At 34.0% G+C, this 20,269-nt stretch overlaps 1 protein-coding gene across 1 annotated transcript in view; it reads left to right on the top strand.

The window, feature by feature from the left end:
• DYNC2H1 (dynein, cytoplasmic 2, heavy chain 1) overlaps positions 1-20,269 on the top strand; it is a 440,751-nt gene that overhangs the window by 179,885 nt on the left and 240,597 nt on the right. Inside the window, exons 48-54 of the mRNA XM_006887344.1 lie at positions 68-316; positions 1,219-1,327; positions 12,246-12,359; positions 12,978-13,120; positions 14,961-15,045; positions 18,280-18,434; positions 19,570-19,707. Coding sequence (XP_006887406.1) covers positions 68-316; positions 1,219-1,327; positions 12,246-12,359; positions 12,978-13,120; positions 14,961-15,045; positions 18,280-18,434; positions 19,570-19,707 — 993 coding nt within the window. The remainder of the gene's footprint in view (positions 1-67; positions 317-1,218; positions 1,328-12,245; positions 12,360-12,977; positions 13,121-14,960; positions 15,046-18,279; positions 18,435-19,569; positions 19,708-20,269) is intronic.

Below are 20,269 nucleotides of genomic sequence, written 5' to 3'. Positions count from 1 at the left end.
AATAGATATTTTATAATTTAACTATGCTTATCTTGGTTATGAAATATCTTTTTTGGTTTTCTTAAAGGGTCTTATTCATTATGGACGAGATAACCAGAGTTTGGATATTTTACTGTTCCAAGAAGTCCTGGAGTACATGTCTAGGATAGATAGAGTGCTGAGCTTCCCTGGAGGGTCACTTCTGTTAGCAGGACGCAGTGGTGTCGGGCGACGGACAATCACATCTTTAGTTAGTCATATGCATGGAGCAATACTGTTTTCTCCGAAGATTTCCAGAGGGTATGAATTGAAGCAATTCAAAAATGATCTCAAACATGTGAGTTACTTGCATTTTTTTCTTTCTTTGATTTAAAACCGTATTAAAGTTTTAAAAACCTTTTTTAAACCTTTCAAACTCTACAGTAAATTACAAAGCCTTTATTTTAACTTTGATGATTAATTTTCTCATGATTATTTGAACATTTTATTTTTATTTCCAGATATGTTTATGTTTTATTTATTCCTAGTTATATCTTTAAGAATATAGACTAATTGTAATAAATACATACGGTTCTTAGTGCTATTTTAGTGCAAGAAATCTCTCAAAACCTTTCCTTGATTTAAAAGCAGCATGTGCAGCAAGTGAGGGTAATTGTGATAAAGAATTTATTTCACTTAGAGAGTGGTTTAATTGTTTAAGCAATGGAGCAAATTACGTAAAATGAAATTGGTCTTTAAACAGCAGTGAAGGCTCAGCACAGTTGGAGGTGGTGCCCTACTCAATGATGGTGACCTACTTCATGACTTTGAATGTGTGTGACCAGCTGTGTTCTTGCTGCTATTCCAATTTCTTGCAAAAGGTTTTAAGATATCTCACTAAGCACTGTCAGAGTTGCTCATTCTTCTGCTCCCATACCTTGTTATCACTTTTTTATGATTACAAATGACTCAAAGTGTGTAAATTCATATAAATTGTTGTTTCCTTCATTTACTCTGATATGGCCACTTCACAGATATTTGAAACCCTCTAAAAAAAGACAAGTAATTTTGATTTTAATTTTGAATGATGGTGTTAGTATTATGTTCCAGTTCATAGTGACTTAATGTATACACACACACGCGCACACACTCACACATACACACACACACACACACACACACACACAAGTAAATGGCATAGTTTATTTGCAACATCATCAAAATTCTCAAAGGCTACTAATATATTTTCTTATTGAACAGGTGCTGCATCTTGCAGGTATTGAAGCTCAACAGGTAGTTTTACTTCTTGAAGACTACCAGTTTGTGCATCCTACATTTTTGGAAATGATTAATAGTCTCTTGTCTTCAGGTAAGTTCTATGTAATGAAAATAAAAATAGCAGAGTAAAAATTATTCAGGTAAAATTATCTTGTGTAAAATTTTAGAGACTTGTATTTTAGAGACATATGAAATACTTCTTAATGCAACAAAATGGATTGAACTAGGTCAGATCAGTGAATTGAGAAGATAAAATTTTTAAAAATTAGGAGAGTCAAGAATGATATAACTGTAATTGATAGTATCCAGTATTAGTAAATGACCAAAACTTTGGCCCTCTCATAAACTTGCTGCTCCTTGGGGGTGAGGATTCTGAAGCTTCATCTGACATACTTTGGACATGTTGCAAGGAGGGACCAGTCCTTGGAGAGGGACATCATGCTTGGGAGGGTGGAGCGACAGCGTAAGAGAGGAAGACCCTCAATGAGATGAATTGACTCCATGACTGGAATAATGAGAGCAGGTGTGTCAGAGATAATGTTGGTTCAGGATAGAGTAGGGTTTAGGGCTGTTGTATATAGGATAACAAGTGACTTGATGCAACATAACAGCAACAATTCTATGTTTTGAGAAAGTTATGAACCAGTACTTTGTTATTTAATAAAATAAATGAAAAAAGATGGTTGGCGAAAGATAGATGTGCCTAGGTGGTGGGAGAGTTAAAGTGAAAATGATGAAAAAAGGAGAAAACACCCCTGGAAACAAGGATGGACCCAAACCTTTTGATATGCTGCCAGGAGTAGGAGAGAGAAACAACCTCAGGTGGGCACTGCTTTTGATTGGCTCTCAGTCTCTTGAGACTGGTCATAGCCCAGGCCAGCCTAGGGACCAGAGGGATCTGTTTGGAGTTTGGATTGCCTCTATTTCTAAGTAGAGGGCTTTTTCACAGTGATGCAAATTTTTTACTTCTTTCCTATTTTCTCTGAGAATCTTTGCTTTTACTTCGCTCCCATGAAAGTAGAAAAGAGAGAAAAAGAAAGAGACAGTGACCAACCAGATAGCAATTCTATCCCTTAACATTCCCCCTTGATTATTCAGGGAAATGGATGATGGCTTTCTCTGGTTACTTCCTGCTGATGTTGGGAAAGGCCTGCCTAGTGACTCGGGGCCATATCTCTCCTCTGTCCCTAAAAGAGACTGGTGCCTGATTGAAAAGCTGGACAGGCGGGTAATTGTTCATGATCATTAACTTGTTTTAAACTTGATGTAACTAATTTGAAGAATGTAAATGTCTATGAAACCTCCAAGATGAAATGTGCTAAACTAGAGTTGAAGTGACTGTAAATAAGTGAATAGATGTACATGTAGCAGCAATTGAGCAGAACAAGGCATGGCTAGTGAAAGATAGGCCCAGGCCGGTGAAAGAACTAAAGAGAAAAACTAAAGAAAAGGGGAAACACCTTTGGGAAGTCGGAGGTGGACCCTAATCTTTTTACATGCTGCTAGGAGTAGGAGAGAGAGCTCAAACAGTACTTTAAAAAAATGTGATATATCCTTTCATAAGAAAACTTTATTATCTCTAGATATTAAATCTGTAGAAATAAAGAACAAGTATAAAATATGTATCAAAATTTATAATCATAGAGGAGAATATGAATAAAGCTTCACTCTTAATCAGTTTGAATTGTTAATAAATGATCATATGGCTTTAATATGATTATAGACATATAGATAAATTTTGAATAGCTGTAAGTTTTTAAATATATATAGAATATGTTTGTCCACAGAAAGCTTGAAAAATACAAGTTACTTTTACAGTTGAAAAGTACATAACCTCATTTTAAAAAATCATGATTTTACTTATGATTTGGTGGGAGTGGATCCCCATACTCTTCTTTTAAAGTGCCTTTGGGTGAACTACCAACCTTTTAGTTTTTAACCAAGTTTTTTGGTCTTTGTGCCAGCAAGAGACGACTTACTCTAACCACATTAAAAAATATTTTAAAGGAAAAATGTGCTAAATATTTTAAGTATGTAACCATGTGATGGAAAATTATCATTTGAAAGAAACATATTTTAGAACAAATTCTTTCAATACTTGTATGACTGATAAATGAATCTCCTCTATTTATATAATTTTACAAATTGTAGCATTATTTTTCTCTTTGATTGTCAGTGAGTCAAAAGTAACTCATAGTTCACTCTCCACTGATCAATTGCTATAAATAGTGTGGGAGGTAGTAGCCTATCTTTGAAAGTACTTTTTAATTTATTTTTAGATTTTGTTATTTATGAATATTTTATCTAATTTTGTCGTATTGACTTGAGACTTGTATTTTCTAAGAGATACTTGTTATGTGCCGTGAGTCTACTCATAGTGACTCTGAACAAGATTGGATCCTTGCCCTGCCCTGAGCCACCCTCATGATATACTACTTTTGTTGTTGTTATTGTTATGTGCTATTGAGTTAAAACCAACTAATATCTGAATTTCCAGTTAGGTTTCATGGGCTGTAAATCTCAGGGGAAGAGATTACCCATCTTTTCCCTATAGGGCAGCTGGCTTATTTGCGTGGTCTGCCTTTGATTTGGCAGTACTGCTCCTTACCAGTATTCCTCTAGAGCTTCCTTTGCAATATACTACCGAGTACTAAATCACATAAAACCTAAACTGACTGCCTGAGTCTGTTTTGAGTCACAGTGACCCTCCATTGAGTTTCTGAGGCCATATTCTTTAGCTTTTCTCAACCTTAATTTTATATTTTACTACATTTTTACACTTGGAAAAGATTCATATTTGTTCCCATTGGGGGAAAAAAGAGTGCAGAAATTATTGAATGATGTCATTAATATCATATGCAAGTATGTTTTGCTGAAGATTTAAAAAATAACTGGAATAGTATGTGACAAGTAACTATTACAAATTCATACTAAATTCAGAAGAAGCTGTAGTATGAAGGATAGCATTGTTGGTATCAGTTGATCTTGGGTGAAAGCAATGGATATCATATAGATGTTTACTTGTGTTCTTTTGACTATGCAAAGTTATTTGACTGTATAGATCAGAACAAATTATGGATTGATTGAGAAGAAGAAAGAGAATCCCAGAATACTTAATTGTGTTCATTCAAAACCTATAAATAAATGTAAAAACCGTTGTCTGAACACTTCATGGTGTAAAATCAGGTAGATTATACACCAGAATTGTATTCTTTCTCCATAGCTATTCAAACTGTATGCTGAGTAAAATAATTTGAATAGCTGGACTGTAAGAAGAAGAATGTGGTATCAGGATTGAAGGAAGAATTATTAACAGACAGTGTTATTCAGGTGACTCAGCCTTGCTTGCTGTAAGTGAAGAAGACTTGAAGTACTTACTGCATAAGATCAAATATTGCAACCTTCAATATGGATTATATCAATGTACAGAAAATAGAAATAACACTGGACCGGTAGATAATGTCATAACAGCTGGAAACAAAGTGAACTTGCCCAGGATTTTATTTTGGCCGGATCCATAGTCAACACCCAAGATAATAGCAGTCAAGAAATCAAAAGATATGTTACTTTAGGGAAAATTTATGTCAAGGTCTTCTCCAGAATGCTAAAGAGTGAGAATGCCAGTTAAAAAACTAGGATATGCCTGTTACAGGGCATAGCCTTTTCAATTGCTTCCTATGCATCTGAAAGTTGGACAATTAATAAGGAAGAGTGAAGAATTGATGCCTTTGAATTATAGTGTTAGCAAAGTATTGAATGTACCATGAACTGCCAAAAGAACAAACAAATCTGTCTTGCAAGAAGTGCAGCTAGTTTCTCCTTAGAGGCAAAGATGAGAAAACTTTATCTTACATAATTTAGGCATGTTTTCAGAAGCATCAGTCCTTGGAAAATTCTATCGTGATGGAAAAGGTAGAAGGTCAGTGAAAGAGAGAAAAAGCCGTATAAAAAAGAGCAAAGCTCATGAAGAGATAGAAAGGGGAGCTGTCCTCATCAACAGCATCAATAACACAAAACCTGAATATTCCTATGAGGTCATACATGTCCCCTACACTCCCATAGCTCTTTCTACTCTTCTCAACACCTATCTTCCTGTTTTGTTGGGTCCACTTTCTGATGTGATAGCTCACAGGCAACACAGAACCATAATGGGGAAGTAAAAAGGTTATAATCCAGATTAATAAAACAATACAGTAAAGACAGTGCCCAAAATTTGCATGCAGGCACCTCAGCCTCATGCTGTCAAGTCATTGGTTTCCAAGTTCTTAGTCTTGCTAATATTGGCTTCCTTTCACCCCAGGTGTCCAAGAAAATTTTCAGTCCTGCCAGTATTGACTTATCTCACATCAGGTCTTCAGTTTGGCTGTAGATGTTGCTATCCTAGGTGTAGCTGGAGCAGGAAGGGTGTCTTACATTGTCTTGTGTTCTTTTCAGTGGTGCCTGACGATCTGTCTCTCACTCTCGCTCAATTCAATGGCAAGGACGATCCATTCCCCATATAGAATGTTGAGATTGGCCAGTCACCTTGTGGACTGGAGAGCAGATAGACAGTTTCCTTGTGGATAGGCTAACACACCCCATTCACATAATATTTACACATTTGCATAACAACCTCTGTCCTTAATATAATAATTACTTCAGCATAAAACATACAGTTAATCTTTTGGCTAGGTAAGACATTTTGCATAATAAACCTTAGACATCCAGAACCCTCAATTAGATGGATTGACATACAGAGTATAACAGTGGACTTGCACATGGGTGGTATTGTGAGATGATGCAGGATAGAGCAATGTTCAGATCTGTTGAACATAGGATTAATATGAGGTATAGTCAACTTGATGTAATCTAGGAACAAATTTATTGTTTAATTAACTAGGGAAATGGATTATTTTTCTATCACCTTTTTCTTTAAAGAAACATATTTGGGCTAATGGTGGTGCTTATACTTGACCATTTGAATTAAGGTTCTTTGGTTAATTCTTGCCCATATGAGGTAAAAGTCACTGCCTGCTTTTATAACAGGTTGGGGCTTCCCTGCTCTCTACTATATATTTTTCCACAGCATTGTGTATTAATTTTCTGTTTAGGGGAGCTAACTAACCTATCTATTTAAAGCTTACCTGGGAAAATGCTATAAATTCTTATATTTCTGCATTTCTTGGATAGTTGATGGTAGTTTACTAAGAATTTCTTCATGGTGAATAATAATTTCTTTATGGTGAATCAGCATAAGTATGAGTCTTAATCTTGAGCCAAGGATTCTTTCTTACTAAAGTAGCAAAAGTAAACGACATTAAAATCCAATTTCCATTTTATAGGTAGTTGTAGAAAATTTGAGGTTTATTCAATTCCGTATTTATTAATACTTGTATTATGTAAGGCTCTGAGATGGCATAGGTTTTTTCTGTAGAGCTGCTAAATGAAATAAAAGATAGACTCATTGAAAATATGTATATTAATATCCACAAGACAATAATTAAGGTACTTAGGTAAGAAATGAAAAGAAAATTAAGAAAATGAAAACATCATATCAACTGTAAAAAAAAAAGAAGTTAATAGTTTTGGTTAAAAACACATTTGATTTATAAGATTGTGTATACTTTAGTGCTGTAATGATGTAATCTGTAGGAATTAGAATCCAAAGGTGGTGTCTCTTTGGTACTTAGAGTCCACCAGTAGCTTCATGGGGTAAAGATGAATAAGCTCTTCCTTTGTGATTTGTTGTTGTTATGTGCCATCAAGTCACTTGCAACTCCTAACGACTCTGTGTACAACAGCCCTAAAGCCTGCTCTATCCTGTGCCACCTTAATTGTCCCTGACATACTTCCCTTCATTACCCTTGTCACTGAATCAATCCATCTCATTGAGCGTCTTCCTCTCTTGTGCTGTCCCTCCACTCTTCCAAGCATGATGTCCCTCTCCAAGGACTGGTCCCTCCTTGCAACATGCCCAAAATATGTCAGACAAAGCTTCAGAATCCTTGCCTTCAGGGAGCAGTATGGTCTTACCCTCTCTAGATGAACCTGTTATTCTCCTGGAAGCCTATGGTATTCAGTACTCTTGTCCAGCACCACAGCTCAAAGACATCAATTCTCTTTCTACCATACCTAGTCATTGTCCAGCTTTTTGAGGCATAGAAAGTAGTTGCAAAGACTGTGGCCTAGATCAAGTACACCTTTAGTCTCCAGACTGACATGATTGTTCTTCAGTACTCTGGAGAGGTCCCTGACAGCAAACTTTCCCAATGCAATTTATCTCTTGATTTCTTAGCTACTGGTACCAAGAGTATTGATGTAGAGCCAAGCAAATGAAAACTGTTAATAATCTCAATCTCTTCACCTTCTATCATGATGCTGCCAATTGGTTCAGTGTGATTTATAGTCTTCCAAAAACCTTTTGGAGGCTCAACTACGAATTGGTTCAGACCTGTTGACAGTAGTAGGCTTAAGATTTGTTTATAATTGAGTGATTGATCCATTTCTGTTAGTGATTAAGGATAATGACATAGTTGAAGTGGCGGTACTTGAGCAGGCTTCTAGTGTTTGTTGACATTTCAGTGAATAAACTAGATTTTTAATGAGAATGTTCTTGCTTATTGCTTAAATTGTCACTAGGTGGAGACCTTGTGCATCTTGTCTTGCATTAGAGACTGCTTTTTTTGAAAGCGAGCCTCTGATAAACATTTTCCAGTTACTATTTTTTTTTTAAATTTATTTCACTTTTTAAAATTTTACACTGGTTTGCATACAAAGTTCATATACATTGTGTTTCAAACTATCCTTCATTCATATTATTGTATTTTTCATACATTCTCATTGATTTAATTGTGTAAAATCAATCACCATTGAACTATGCCCACCTTTAACCTGTCTTTCCAAATCCCAGCTGGTTTTTTCTGTTTCCTTTTCCCACCAACCAAATTACGTGACCTTATGACTCCCCCCCAACCCTCATTCCATTGTTCCCATCCCTTTCCCCCTTCCATCTCTGTACATGTTTTACTAGTTATCCTTTTGTTTCCTTATGAGACTGAGTTCACTCAGAATAATGCCCTCCGGTCTCTCCCAAGTTATGCAATAATTTTCAAAGTTGTTGACCCTGACTGCTTGCTGCTTAGTATTCAATCATCTGAATGTACCACAGATTCTCAATGTCTTCATTTGTGGTTGGACATTTGGGCTGTTTCCATAATCTTGCAATTGTGAGTAACAGTGCTATGAATATTGGAGTGTATATATCTCTGTATCTCAGTACTGGTTTTCCTGAAGTGTATTCCTAATGGTAGAATAGCTGGATCATATGGATTTTTTCTGTTTAACTTTTTGAGGAAACACCAAATTGTCTTTGAGAGTGGTTATAACATTTTACCGGTTTACCAGTAGAGTGTGAGAGTTCCTATCTCTCCACATATTTTCGAACATTTATTGTCCTATTAAACTTTGCCACTATTACTAGAGTGAGACGATAAATAATTTCATTGTGGTTTTGATTTGCATCTCTTATTGCCAGTGATTTTGACCATTTCTTCATATGTGTTCAATACCTTTCTGTAGCACCACTCAAACGCATAAATTTTTCTTCTGTAATTCTTAGTCGTTTTCTAGCTCTCAGATGCATAATAAGTAATTGAGAAGACCATGACTTGGGTCAAGTATACCTTAGTCTCTAGACTGACCTGTTCTTAGCACTCGGGAGAGGTCCCAGACAGCAAAATTTCCCAAGCAACTTGTCTTTTAATTTCCTAACTATTGGCTCCAAAAGTGTTGATTGTGGACCTGAGGAAGATAAAATTGTTAACAACCTCATTCTCTCCATCTATCATGATGTTGCCAATTGGCCCAGTGGTGAGAATCTTTGCTTTCTTTAATATTAAGGAGTAGTTATATAATTCACAAGGGCCGAGTGAGGAGTCAAACAATTCTGGAATGCAGGGAGAAGTGTGGACTCCTAAGGTTGAAGCTGATGTCAATTTGAACCTAGACATGAACGGCGGAGGCTGAATTGACTAGACCCCAACCAGATGAAAAGAAGATGTCATGCCATTAGGCAAACTGATGGCTTGCTCTGAACTGGACTTTGCTTATGGATGCAGATGCTCCAAGTTTCCAAGTTGGACTGAGTATTCTTCAGAAAAAAGGAGCATGCTTATTACCTTATAATACTGGTTTGATAGGGATGGGCAAATCAGTAATTGGCTATCTAAAAGGAGAATACCAAGGCATGAGCCATGAAGTAGCTAGCTTACATGTTTTTATGAATGTAGTTTTTAGTAAGATGATCATAAGGGGGGAAATCCTACAAGATAATAACCTTTTTAAAAAAAGTGTTCAACACTTATTTATCATTTTTTGCTATTTCAAATTTTTATTCTTTAAAACTATACACTAAAGAGCCTGTCTAAAGAGGAGAAAACCAGACATTGAGGCACAGGGCCATGAGCATCTCTCTGAAAGGGCCAGAGGGAATAAGAATAGCACAGGCCCTCATTGCCCAAGAAAAGAAAGCCGAGCTCCTTGGTGCCTCTAGAACGCCAGCAGCAGTGGTTTGTTTATTTGTCGCTGACTCACAGACTCACAGTTATGGTATCAACAGTGGGGTATATTAGGGAAGTGAGGGGAGGGAGGCAAAGAAACTCACCCTATACAAAACCAAGCTGTAGCCAACAGTTCAAAGGCACCATTCCTCAGTAAGTCCAGGATTCAATATCAGTTCAGCAGTTAAATCCAAATCATCCAGCAAGGTTTGCCTCTGAAGAGGAAGTCAGCTTCTCCTTTGAACATGTGACAAGAACAGCCAAATTTTTAACTTTTTCCAGCACAGATTCAAGAAGCCTCAGGTCACATTTTCCCACCATTTGTTCACAGTAATGCCACAGTCTCTCTACCACCAGGGTCTTGCTCTCAGCAGCATCTTAACCACTGTAAGCCTTGCTTGCCTCAAGTCTTGCTGCTCTGTGGGAATCACTGTCTCTTATCATAGTCCCAAAGCTCTTGGTGACTTCCAAGACCATGCTGATTTGCAAGATCACGTGCCTGCTGTTAAGGTAGCTGGAGACAAGAGTGAGCCAATTGCAATGACTTAAAAAAAAAAGCCAACTTTAAGGCCAATATCACAGAGCCCTAGTGAAGTGTATAGCATCATCAGACTACCAACCAAAAATTGACAGTTCAAATTCACCAACAACTCCATGGAAGAAATTTGGACTGTCTTCTTTTGTAAAGATTAATAGCCTTGGAAATGTGGTAGAAAATTGCTATGGGTTGCTATGATTCAAATGACAGAATGCTTGATGGTTAAACATAGAATATGTGGCTCTATTGGTGTTCTTCTAAGTTTAAGCAATCAAAAGTATTTTGGTTTGCTAAAAATTTGGAAAAAGACATAGAAAACATATTACATGTTTCTCTCATTGTTTTACAGAGTTGGAGGCAGGGAGTGGGGGCGGAAGGGAGCGGTAGTCTGGTACCTCTGAGTTGAGCCTAAAGAAAAGTAGGAATCAGATTCTGACAGGTCTTAGACTGTTTTGCATGTTGTAGCAAAGGAGTTTTCACTTACACTTATATTTTCTTATGGTTTAGAAAAATATTAGTTAAACAATTGTTTATTAATATCTGTTATTTACTAGATGCAGACAAAGCCAAATATTAGAATTATAGTGGTGATCAAGATGTCATTCATTCCCTGTATCAAAATTTTGTAGTATTAATTCCTTAATACCTTTGATTTACTGGCAATGTGCTATTATATAATGAAAGGTCAAATAAGACTTGGGTTTCTAGAGTTCTAGTATAGATTCATCCACTTATTTAGCAAATATTTATTTTCCATTTGTTTTGTTGAGGAATCTCTATTGGCCTTGTGGTAAGAAATTGTGCTGCCAACCTAAAGGTCTGCAGTTTGCATCCACTAGCTCTTTCATGGGAGAAGGTGAGCAATCTCCTCTCCTGAAATTTAGTGCCTCTAAAAACTTGCTGGAGAGTCAGCTGTCAATAATTTTTTATTTATCAGTACTCAACATATACGTTGTTAAATGGATCTCAGGGTTAACTATTGAATGAAATAATATATATATATTGTTTGACAATTTAGTGTCTAATTGGACAGAAAAGGGAATAAGTAATTAATTATTGTAACACAATCTAAGCAGTTCCATATGAATATTATGTAAATGAGTAAAGAGAATGCTTTACTTAGCACATGAATAACTAGGACTTATGAACATGTTGTTTTTATGTGCTTTTGAGACACCTATGACCCATTGTGACCCTATGTACAGCAGCTCTGAAGCCTGCCCTGTCCTGAGCCAATCTCACTAACTCTGACATACCAACCCCTATTGCCTCACTCACTATATCAGTCCATCTCATCTGGGCTCTTCCTCTCCTGTGCTGTCCCTTCACCCTTCCAAGAATGTCCTTCTCCAAGGACCAGTCTCTCCTGGTCACATGCTCAAAGTATCTGAGACGGAGCTTCAAAATCTTAGCCTCCAAGGAAAGACTTGGTTTCACTCTCTCAAAGACAGACCTATTTGTTTTCTTGGCAGTCAATGGGATGTTCAAGACTCTTCTCCAGCACCACAATTCAAAGGCGTTGAATGAACATATACGTTGGCAAATAGTGTCCACTTTTGCCCCTCTGCCTTAGTGTGAAGGTAAAGGGCAGAGGAAGATTATGGATGAACATTCTAGGAAGAAGAATGCTTTATTATATTTTTGAAACACAAAGTTCATTAAGGGTAGACTAGAAAGTGTTAGGAGACAGTTATAGAGGAGACCATGAAAAGGCAGAGAGGTGTGACTGACTACGGGTACAGAAGAGAGTCAGTTTACTGAGGCTAGGTTGTGAATCACTTATTTTTGACATTATAGGATGTTTGTATTTTTAAAAGATTGAATAAAAGTTGATTATTTAATAAAAAATGGTGAAAAATGTGCATGCGGAATATATTTTTATAATTAGTGTAATGTATTAAAAAGGAAATACAAATGTTTTGTACCTCTTGTAGGTGAAGTTCCTGGCCTCTATACTCTTGAAGAATTAGAACCTTTGCTGTCACCTCTTAAAGATCAAGCTTCACAGGACGGCTTTTTTGGATCCGTCTTCAATTACTTCACGTATAGTAAGTAAAACATTATTTGATCAACGCAGACTCTGTTTACGTGAAATTATATGTTTTAATTTGCCTTTTTCTCATTAGATTTGAAGGCATTTTAAATATTACATCTACTTGGTTATTTAGAATGTAATATATCACATCAAAACTTGTTTATAGACTAGCCTTTTAAAAAATCATCACAAAAATTTAATCAAAGTGAAAGCTGAAAATGTCTTAATGATCTTTGAAATATCTTGCTGCCCTTGTTTTATGTGACAAAATTAGTAGATATTTATTAGTTGCTTTATTAGAGAACAACTTAGATTGTACTAGATTATAAATTTCTTTTAAAATAATTTAATAGTACAGAAGCAGTTTTATAAACTCTGTAGGAATTGAAATTTAAGATTAGTAAAATATAAAGCAACAGTTACCCAATCTAGAGATTACTCTGCCTATCTATTACATAATTGTCTTTCTGTATCTTTTTTAGCCTGTGCAGATTAATGTACTTTTAAAATAAAAATACATACCATTTATTTTATTGAATGTGTATCCGATGAACTCAGTGTAATCTATTTTGGCTGTCTGGCTTTGTTACTGTTGTAATTTTCTATAATTATAAATTTTTTCTTTTTTAAGGGATCCAACAAAATTTGCATGTTGTTTTGATAATGGATTCTACTAATTTAAATTTTACAATAAATTGTGAAAGTAATCCAGCTTTGCATAAGAAATGCCAGGTGTTGTGGATGGAAAGCTGGTCAGATAGTAGTATGAAGAAAGTAAGTTTAAAATTTTAATTTAAAAAGAAAAAAATAAACACATTACTTATTTTGAAATTAGTGAATTTTTCAAGATTTTATTATTTGTTATAATCTTAATTGTGATATTGAATGTTTCTTGTGTTTTTGAAAAGAATTTTATTTTCCATTGTGATGTTAACGTAACTAAACATAAAAACAAAAAATACCTATTGTAAAATTGTATGTCTTTAATTGCTCATCTTAATGGCTAATCTGATAATTTTATTATCAAGAATGTTAGTAATTTTTAAACTTTGAGAAATCTTTTTGTAATCTCACTTCTATGATATTTTTTCGGCATGACGAAGTGAAAACTCACAGCACTATATTAATTAGAGACCACTTTTATTACTTATTTAGATAATATATTTAATATATTTCTGCTTTTTTTAGTTCATTTTTGTCATTCAAATTGGTGGAATAGTGTAAATTAGTATAATGTAAAAGGTTTTATTGATGAGAGTTAATTTTCTGTAATGTTTAAATTAGTAGAAAAAGGAGAGGAAAGTTATTCTACCCTGACGAAGGCTACATGGACAAGAAACATTCATTAAAGAACTAATTCTTGTGTCTTTAATATATGCTGTTCTTCTATGTACTAGAGATATAGTGAAAAAATAGTGCAAAATCCCTGTGTTTATGGAGTTTACTTTTTTAAGAGATTCCGAGATATCTATACAAGGTAAAAAAGAATATTTTTATAAATTTATGGTTTTTTTATGAAATTTTATTTGATTTTTTTGTCATATTGATAGGAACACAACCATTTTTAGATAATAGTTTTAGAATTATTTACTTTGAGTTCAAGTGGTTTTCATTTATAATTATTTCTTTGTGAAGAATGCTAGGAATCTTGATTATCCTTCTCTACCATGATGGCATTTAAATATTAATCATAAAACCATTTAATATGGTTTGAATGAAATTTTAAGAAGTTTGGGTGGCATGAGCTTTTAGTAATTTATACATGTTTTGATAGTGATATTATTTGAAGTTTCTCCAGTATAACAACACTTTCTCTTCTCCTTCCTTCTATCCATTCATCCTTTTTTCTTATCCTTTTTGCTTCTTCAAGCTTTATTTTAGCCAAAAATGCTGCCTTTTTCATCTTGGATAGATAATTGCTCTTAGAACTATATTCCTCTGTAGTGTTACTGTTCACTCTCTAGGCCTCTCTAGTTTTGGCTGAAAAGTGATCCCAAAGATGTGCTCTGTTGCTGCTTAGAGCGGTGGCTATAAATCAGAGTCTCAAGGATTCCACTAGCCCTTATCAAACAGTATTTTATTTTCATTGTTTTATGATGAAAGCTTTTGTTTAATTAGAAATAATTAGAAAATGACATTTATCAATGACATTTGTTACTATTTTGCTATAATGATAGGATTTTAATCATCTTTTAAGGAAGATGTAAGAGTAATTTCTATGTGTTAATAATGTTCAGTCTATTAATAGTTGACATAGGGAGTCCTGGTGGCCTAATGGTAAAGGAGTAAGCCAAAGGCATGAAGTTTGAACTCATTAGCTTCTCCATGGGAGAAAGATAGACAGTCTCTTTTTGTATAATTTACTGCCTTTGAAAGTTCACTGGAGGGTTAGTTATGAGTGGTTCCAGCTTGACGGCACATAACAATGATAGTTGATGCATCAAAATAATTGTTTAAGAAATAATTTCTAATGATACATTTTTATTCTGTCTCAAAAAATTCTTCAAGTGAATTTCAATTGATAATATATTTTCATTGTAAACCTCTGATGTTAGAGTTATTTAAACTATTTCATATTGATTAATGATTTAAAGTAATGCTTTCCGTGTTTTAGATACCTGAAATGTTATTCACTGAAACCAGTGGTGAAGAAAAACATAGTGAGAAAAAAAGGAAAGAAGAAAAGAGAAAAAATTCAGGTTATATTTTTATGAAATAGATTTTGTTTGTGATAAAGTTATAATTTTTAAAGTAAATATGAAGATTATAAGTTTAAACAATGTTAAGTGTAATGACTCAATGGCACATAACAACAACAAACGTAATCAAAGAATTATTTCATGTTGTTGGGTGGCTACTTGATAGATCAACAGTTTGAATCTACTAGTTTCTCCATGGGAGAAAGTAAAGTAGTTTCCTTCTTTAGAGATTTACAGCCTTGGAAACTTCATGGTGGGTCACCATGAGTCAGAGCGACTTCAAGATAATGGTTTAATTTTGTTATAAATATGTAACCTAGTAAATTTCTTTTTATATAAACTAAATTTTAAAACCACCTTTACTTTTGAAGTGATATTGATATAATTTCATATAGATCTATCAGAAATATCTTTAAATTACAGAAATGAAAAATTTGTTTTTCTATTTTGAATGATCTACAGGGTCTGCTTATATTGCCTAGAGGATGAATAGCTTATATTTCATTTTGTTTATATATATATATATATATATATAAAGTCGGGAACAGCTGGATTCTACAGAAGTTTGTTTTCTTGTGTGTGTGTGTGTGTGTGTGTGTGTGTGTATAGATATATTTCTATAAAGTCTGGAGCAGCTGGATTCTACAGAAGTTTGTTTTCTTGTTCTGGTGTGGATTAGGGTGGAATGTTGGCTTGCTGTTGGGTCTGAGTTGATTTTATTTGGCCTCCTATTTCAAAATGCATTTGGGCCCTTAGGCCTGGTTTTAATTGTTTTTGGTCAAACATTCTTCTAAGTGGTACAGCACTGGTCTGTCCTTTTGCTGTACAGTGATAACTCAAGATTACTGTGATAACTCAAGGTGACACTGATATGTCAAATGCAATAATGGTTACCTATGGTGGACAGTGTTTGGTAGAGCGCCCCAGTTAAAACAAACTTGGGAGCAAGAGTGGCATCCACTCCTGAAATAGCTTTCCTCTGTAAACTCTATTACCCTAGAGAAATGATGAAAGTTATACAAGCTTTCAGGTCTTTCATTTAAAGGGTCACTATGAGTCGATGGCACCTAACAACAGCAACAATGCTATATCTCTATCTATGACTATATCTGTCTCTATCTATAATCTATATGTATCTATATATTGATCTATCTTTCAAATAGAACTAAACTTATGGAAGAAAAAAGTTGTATGATGTTCTTTTAATATGAGCAAAATATTTTCTTAAAGGTACTATTCCCATTATTCTATCCAATAAAAGATTAATTTAAAGTGTAGGCTTTATTTTTATTTTTCACTTATATTAAGTCTTAAGTCTTTTATTTATCTAGATATTAATTCAGCAATTATTTATTCAGAATGCTTTATATTACATACTATAGTAGATACTACAAATTAATTAGTGAATGGCTTATTAATGTAGTAGTCTAACGACAGCAAGAATTGTAAAAGAATTCTAGTGTCACAAGTTAACTAATGGTAGTGGTAAAGTCAGAAGTTAACTAATTATAAGAAGCCCCTTGGGAAGTGAACTTTTAAAATGAGTAGTCTTTTGTTGTTCTCAGAAATTAATTTTTAAAAAATTATTTTATATTAGTTTGCATACAAAATTTATATATGTTGTTTTTCACACATTCCTTCACTAACATTGTGCTTAATGTGATCTTTTCTATTTTCTACACATTGTGTTAGGATACATCTATGCCCACTATTACCTGTCTTTTCAGGTCCTCACTCTATCTTTCTTTTTCCTTCACCCCCTCCCTCAGCCTACCTAACTCTCATATCATACCACCTCCCTCCTTCTTTCCCCTTATTGACTTTATACAAATCTACACTAGTTATCCTTCTGTTTTTACAATTATGGTCTTATGTAGTATGTGTCCTTATGAGACTGAATTTAGCACAATACTCTGTAGCCTCTCTCATGTTATATGGGACTTTTCAAAATTATTGACAAGTTTTATAGGAAGTGATCATGGAACATATAGGTAGCTTGGGGATGCCACTCTGGACAGAAGAAGAAGCTTGGAATAGGCTTTGTTGGAGAACCATACATAGTCTGGAAGCCTGACACACAAGATATATAAATAGTAGACTAAAAGGAGAAGATTAAAATAGACAGGGTCATATGTGAAGAACCTGTTATATCATACTAAAGAATTTGGATAAATTTTGTGGATGATTTGAGATTATTGATAAATTTTAAATAGGGCCATAGCAAGAGACATCTTTTAGGAACATAAATTTCAGAGTCAATGTGTTCTATCAGTTTAAAAAATGAATTTTTAAATTGGAAAAAATGAAAATGCAGACTAATGTAGAAAGTTATTCCAGTAATCTAAGAAAAAAACATCATGAAGGTCTGAAGTAAAGAATGTTTGTAAGACTGAAAAGAAAGAAGCAATTTGGAGCTACTAGGAGGGAATTTGAAGAGTTCTTTGTGTTCTTTACTTTTGTTGTTTCTCAGAGTCTGACTTGGGAAACTCATTAGAGATTGATTCTGTTTTCTAGTTGAGAGATTACAGAGGGAAATGGTTGAGGAGGTGAGAAGGTAAAATGTTTGATAACAAATATATTGAATCTATTGCAGATTTATTCTCAAAGTTTTATCCCCCTCTGCCCCAATGTAGTGAAAAGTACATTTGAGTCATGCTATGACAAGTGGACTTCTAAATGGTCCCTAATGATTCTTGCCTCCTAATTTGAAGTACTGTTTTTCCCTGTGAAATGGGTGGTTCTAGTTGTTACTTGGCTTGATAGCACTTCTTTTCCAGCAGCTTTTCCTCAGCATACTTTTGTACTACATTGTATTTCCGCTTAACTGATAGCCTCTTGATTTATCAATATATTTAAAGCAATGAAAATATTCAGGACAAATATTTAACAGTGGAAGGACAGTGATCATTGTAATGAAATAAAACTAAATATATAGCCAAAATGGGAGCTGTGAAAGTTTAGGACAAATATTTAACAGTGGAAGGACAGCAATCCCTGTAATGAAATAATACCAAATTTATAAGGAAAACGGGAGCTGTGAATAGATATATCTAGGAATGCCTGTGTGTCCTTAAACAAAAATGATGTATCTATAGTATTTGTTATTAATTCCAGTTTCTCCCTAGATTTGTTAAATCTTAATTCAAATATGAAATTAAGAGTTAAATGTTTTCTCTAATCCTTGTGGTTCATGTATATATTAAGTAATCTTTGTTTTTTCCTCTCCCTTTTTAGATGATCCTGATTTTCTAAAATCATTTTTATTAATTCACGAATCCTGTAAAGCTTATGGTGCTACACCAAGCCGATATATGACCTTTTTACATGTGTATTCTGCTATAAGTACCAGCAAGAAAAAGGAATTATTAAAAAGACAAAGTCATTTGCAGGTACAATTTTAGTAGTAATATGAATTTTTTAATCTATATATAAGAAGGAAAGATTATATAAAAAATTATATAAAATAGTGTCATGTTTGTTGTATATACTGGGTATAAATGAGTATTGTACAGTTAAATGTCTGGAATACAGTCACATTTGGGTTTAAAAACATTACATTTTTAAGTGGATATTATTTATGATACTACATCCAAGACTCTCTTTCACTTGAGGACATTTTTAAGAATTAAGAAATGTTTTGCTAGGTGCTGTCACCTCTACCATATCCCTTTTGTAAACAACAGGTGGAAACTTGCCTTATCTTCTATCCTTGTCAGGATTCCACCATACTCAGGTTCCCTGTTGCAGTCACTGTGTTGATTTATCTCGGTGAGGGTCTAACTCTCTATTGCTCACTCTCTGACTTTCCCGGCAATGATACTGATTCCTAATAAAACTCCTATATTAGTAGTATATATTGCTAATAGAAACATAATCCCCAAATGATGTTTTATCATTAATAATCTCTAGAATGGAAATAATGTTAATGTAGTAATAACCATGTCATTTCACATAGTGTATCCTGAACAGATTTTTTTCTCCTTTGTTTAATTATGTTGTTGATTGCTTCTGAGTTGTGCACAACTCATAGTGACCCTAAGAGCCGGAAGCCCCCATAAAACTATCGACATTTATTAAAGTTCATACAGTTTCCAGAGGCATGTTTTTAGAAACTGTCTGCCGCTAATGCCAGCTTCAGAACTTGCCAGAGTATTTTCATTCCAAAATTTTATTATTTCCATTGCCAATTAGATTGAAAAATAGGAAAAATTTAGTTTCTCTTAATTTTCTATTCCATCTAATTTACTTAGACCATTAAGTCCTAATGTTTAGACTATCAAATAGATGTAGTTCTGTTCATCTTAACTGTGACGGTTTACAATCTGTTTTCCTTTAAAACTTCTGCATTTTGTTACTATGTTTTAATGTATATATGGTTGAATAAATTATTAGAAGAAGAAAAGGCCAAGTCTACTTAATGTAGTAATGCAAGTTTTGTTTGTATAAACTTACGTTTTTGATTGATTCTTATTTTTATGAAATTATTTTTTAAAAGTATTGCCAATCAATATTTTATTGATGTAGGCTGGTGTATCTAAACTAAATGAAGCTAAAGCCCTGGTGGATGAATTGAACAGAAAAGCTGGAGAACAGAGTGTTTTGCTTAAAATCAAACAAGATGAAGCAGATGCTGCCCTTCAAGAGATCACAATATCTATGCAGGTAATGCTCAGAATAAACAGAAAAATGAAAACAGTAGAATACTGCTTATTCTTGGCTATCAGTCAACCTGGTAAAAGGACATTTTTTCTTATGTGTATTTTAAAAAATGTAATTTCTCCTAGCTCAAACTGATAGTGTGGTATACTTGAACTGTTGTTGAATAGTATAATTTTCTGAATTTTTTACTCAATTGAGTTTATGCTAATTTATCTAAATCTCCTTATATTTCTGTAACTGATTTGTTCATTCTGTGTCAGTTAAGTTGGTATTTCCTCTTTTTTCCTTAAAATTTTCTCTTTTTTTACCAAAGATTTTGTATGTAAATGGAGTGTGTGTGTGCATAAACCTATCATGGTATTGGAGAATGTAACTACTTCCTTTCTCAAGCTAATTAAAAAGGGGTGGTTTATGGTGAAATAAACTAGAAATTAAAAAAAATTCCTTTTTTACTCTTTGAAGAATTCTTCCGCTTTTAATAGTCCCAAGAATTTTCCTAATGTATTTATTTAATTTAGTTTTCAATGATGTTTTATGTTTGTATTATATATCCCTGATGCTAGTT

This window comes from Elephantulus edwardii, unplaced genomic scaffold, assembly GCF_000299155.1.
Source record: "Elephantulus edwardii isolate Elephantulus edwardi_28Jun2011 unplaced genomic scaffold, EleEdw1.0 scaffold00056, whole genome shotgun sequence".
NCBI classification, from domain to species: Eukaryota; Metazoa; Chordata; class Mammalia; order Macroscelidea; family Macroscelididae; genus Elephantulus; species Elephantulus edwardii.
Note: the sequence above shows the minus strand (reverse complement) of the source record. Positions and strands in the feature narration are given on the sequence as shown.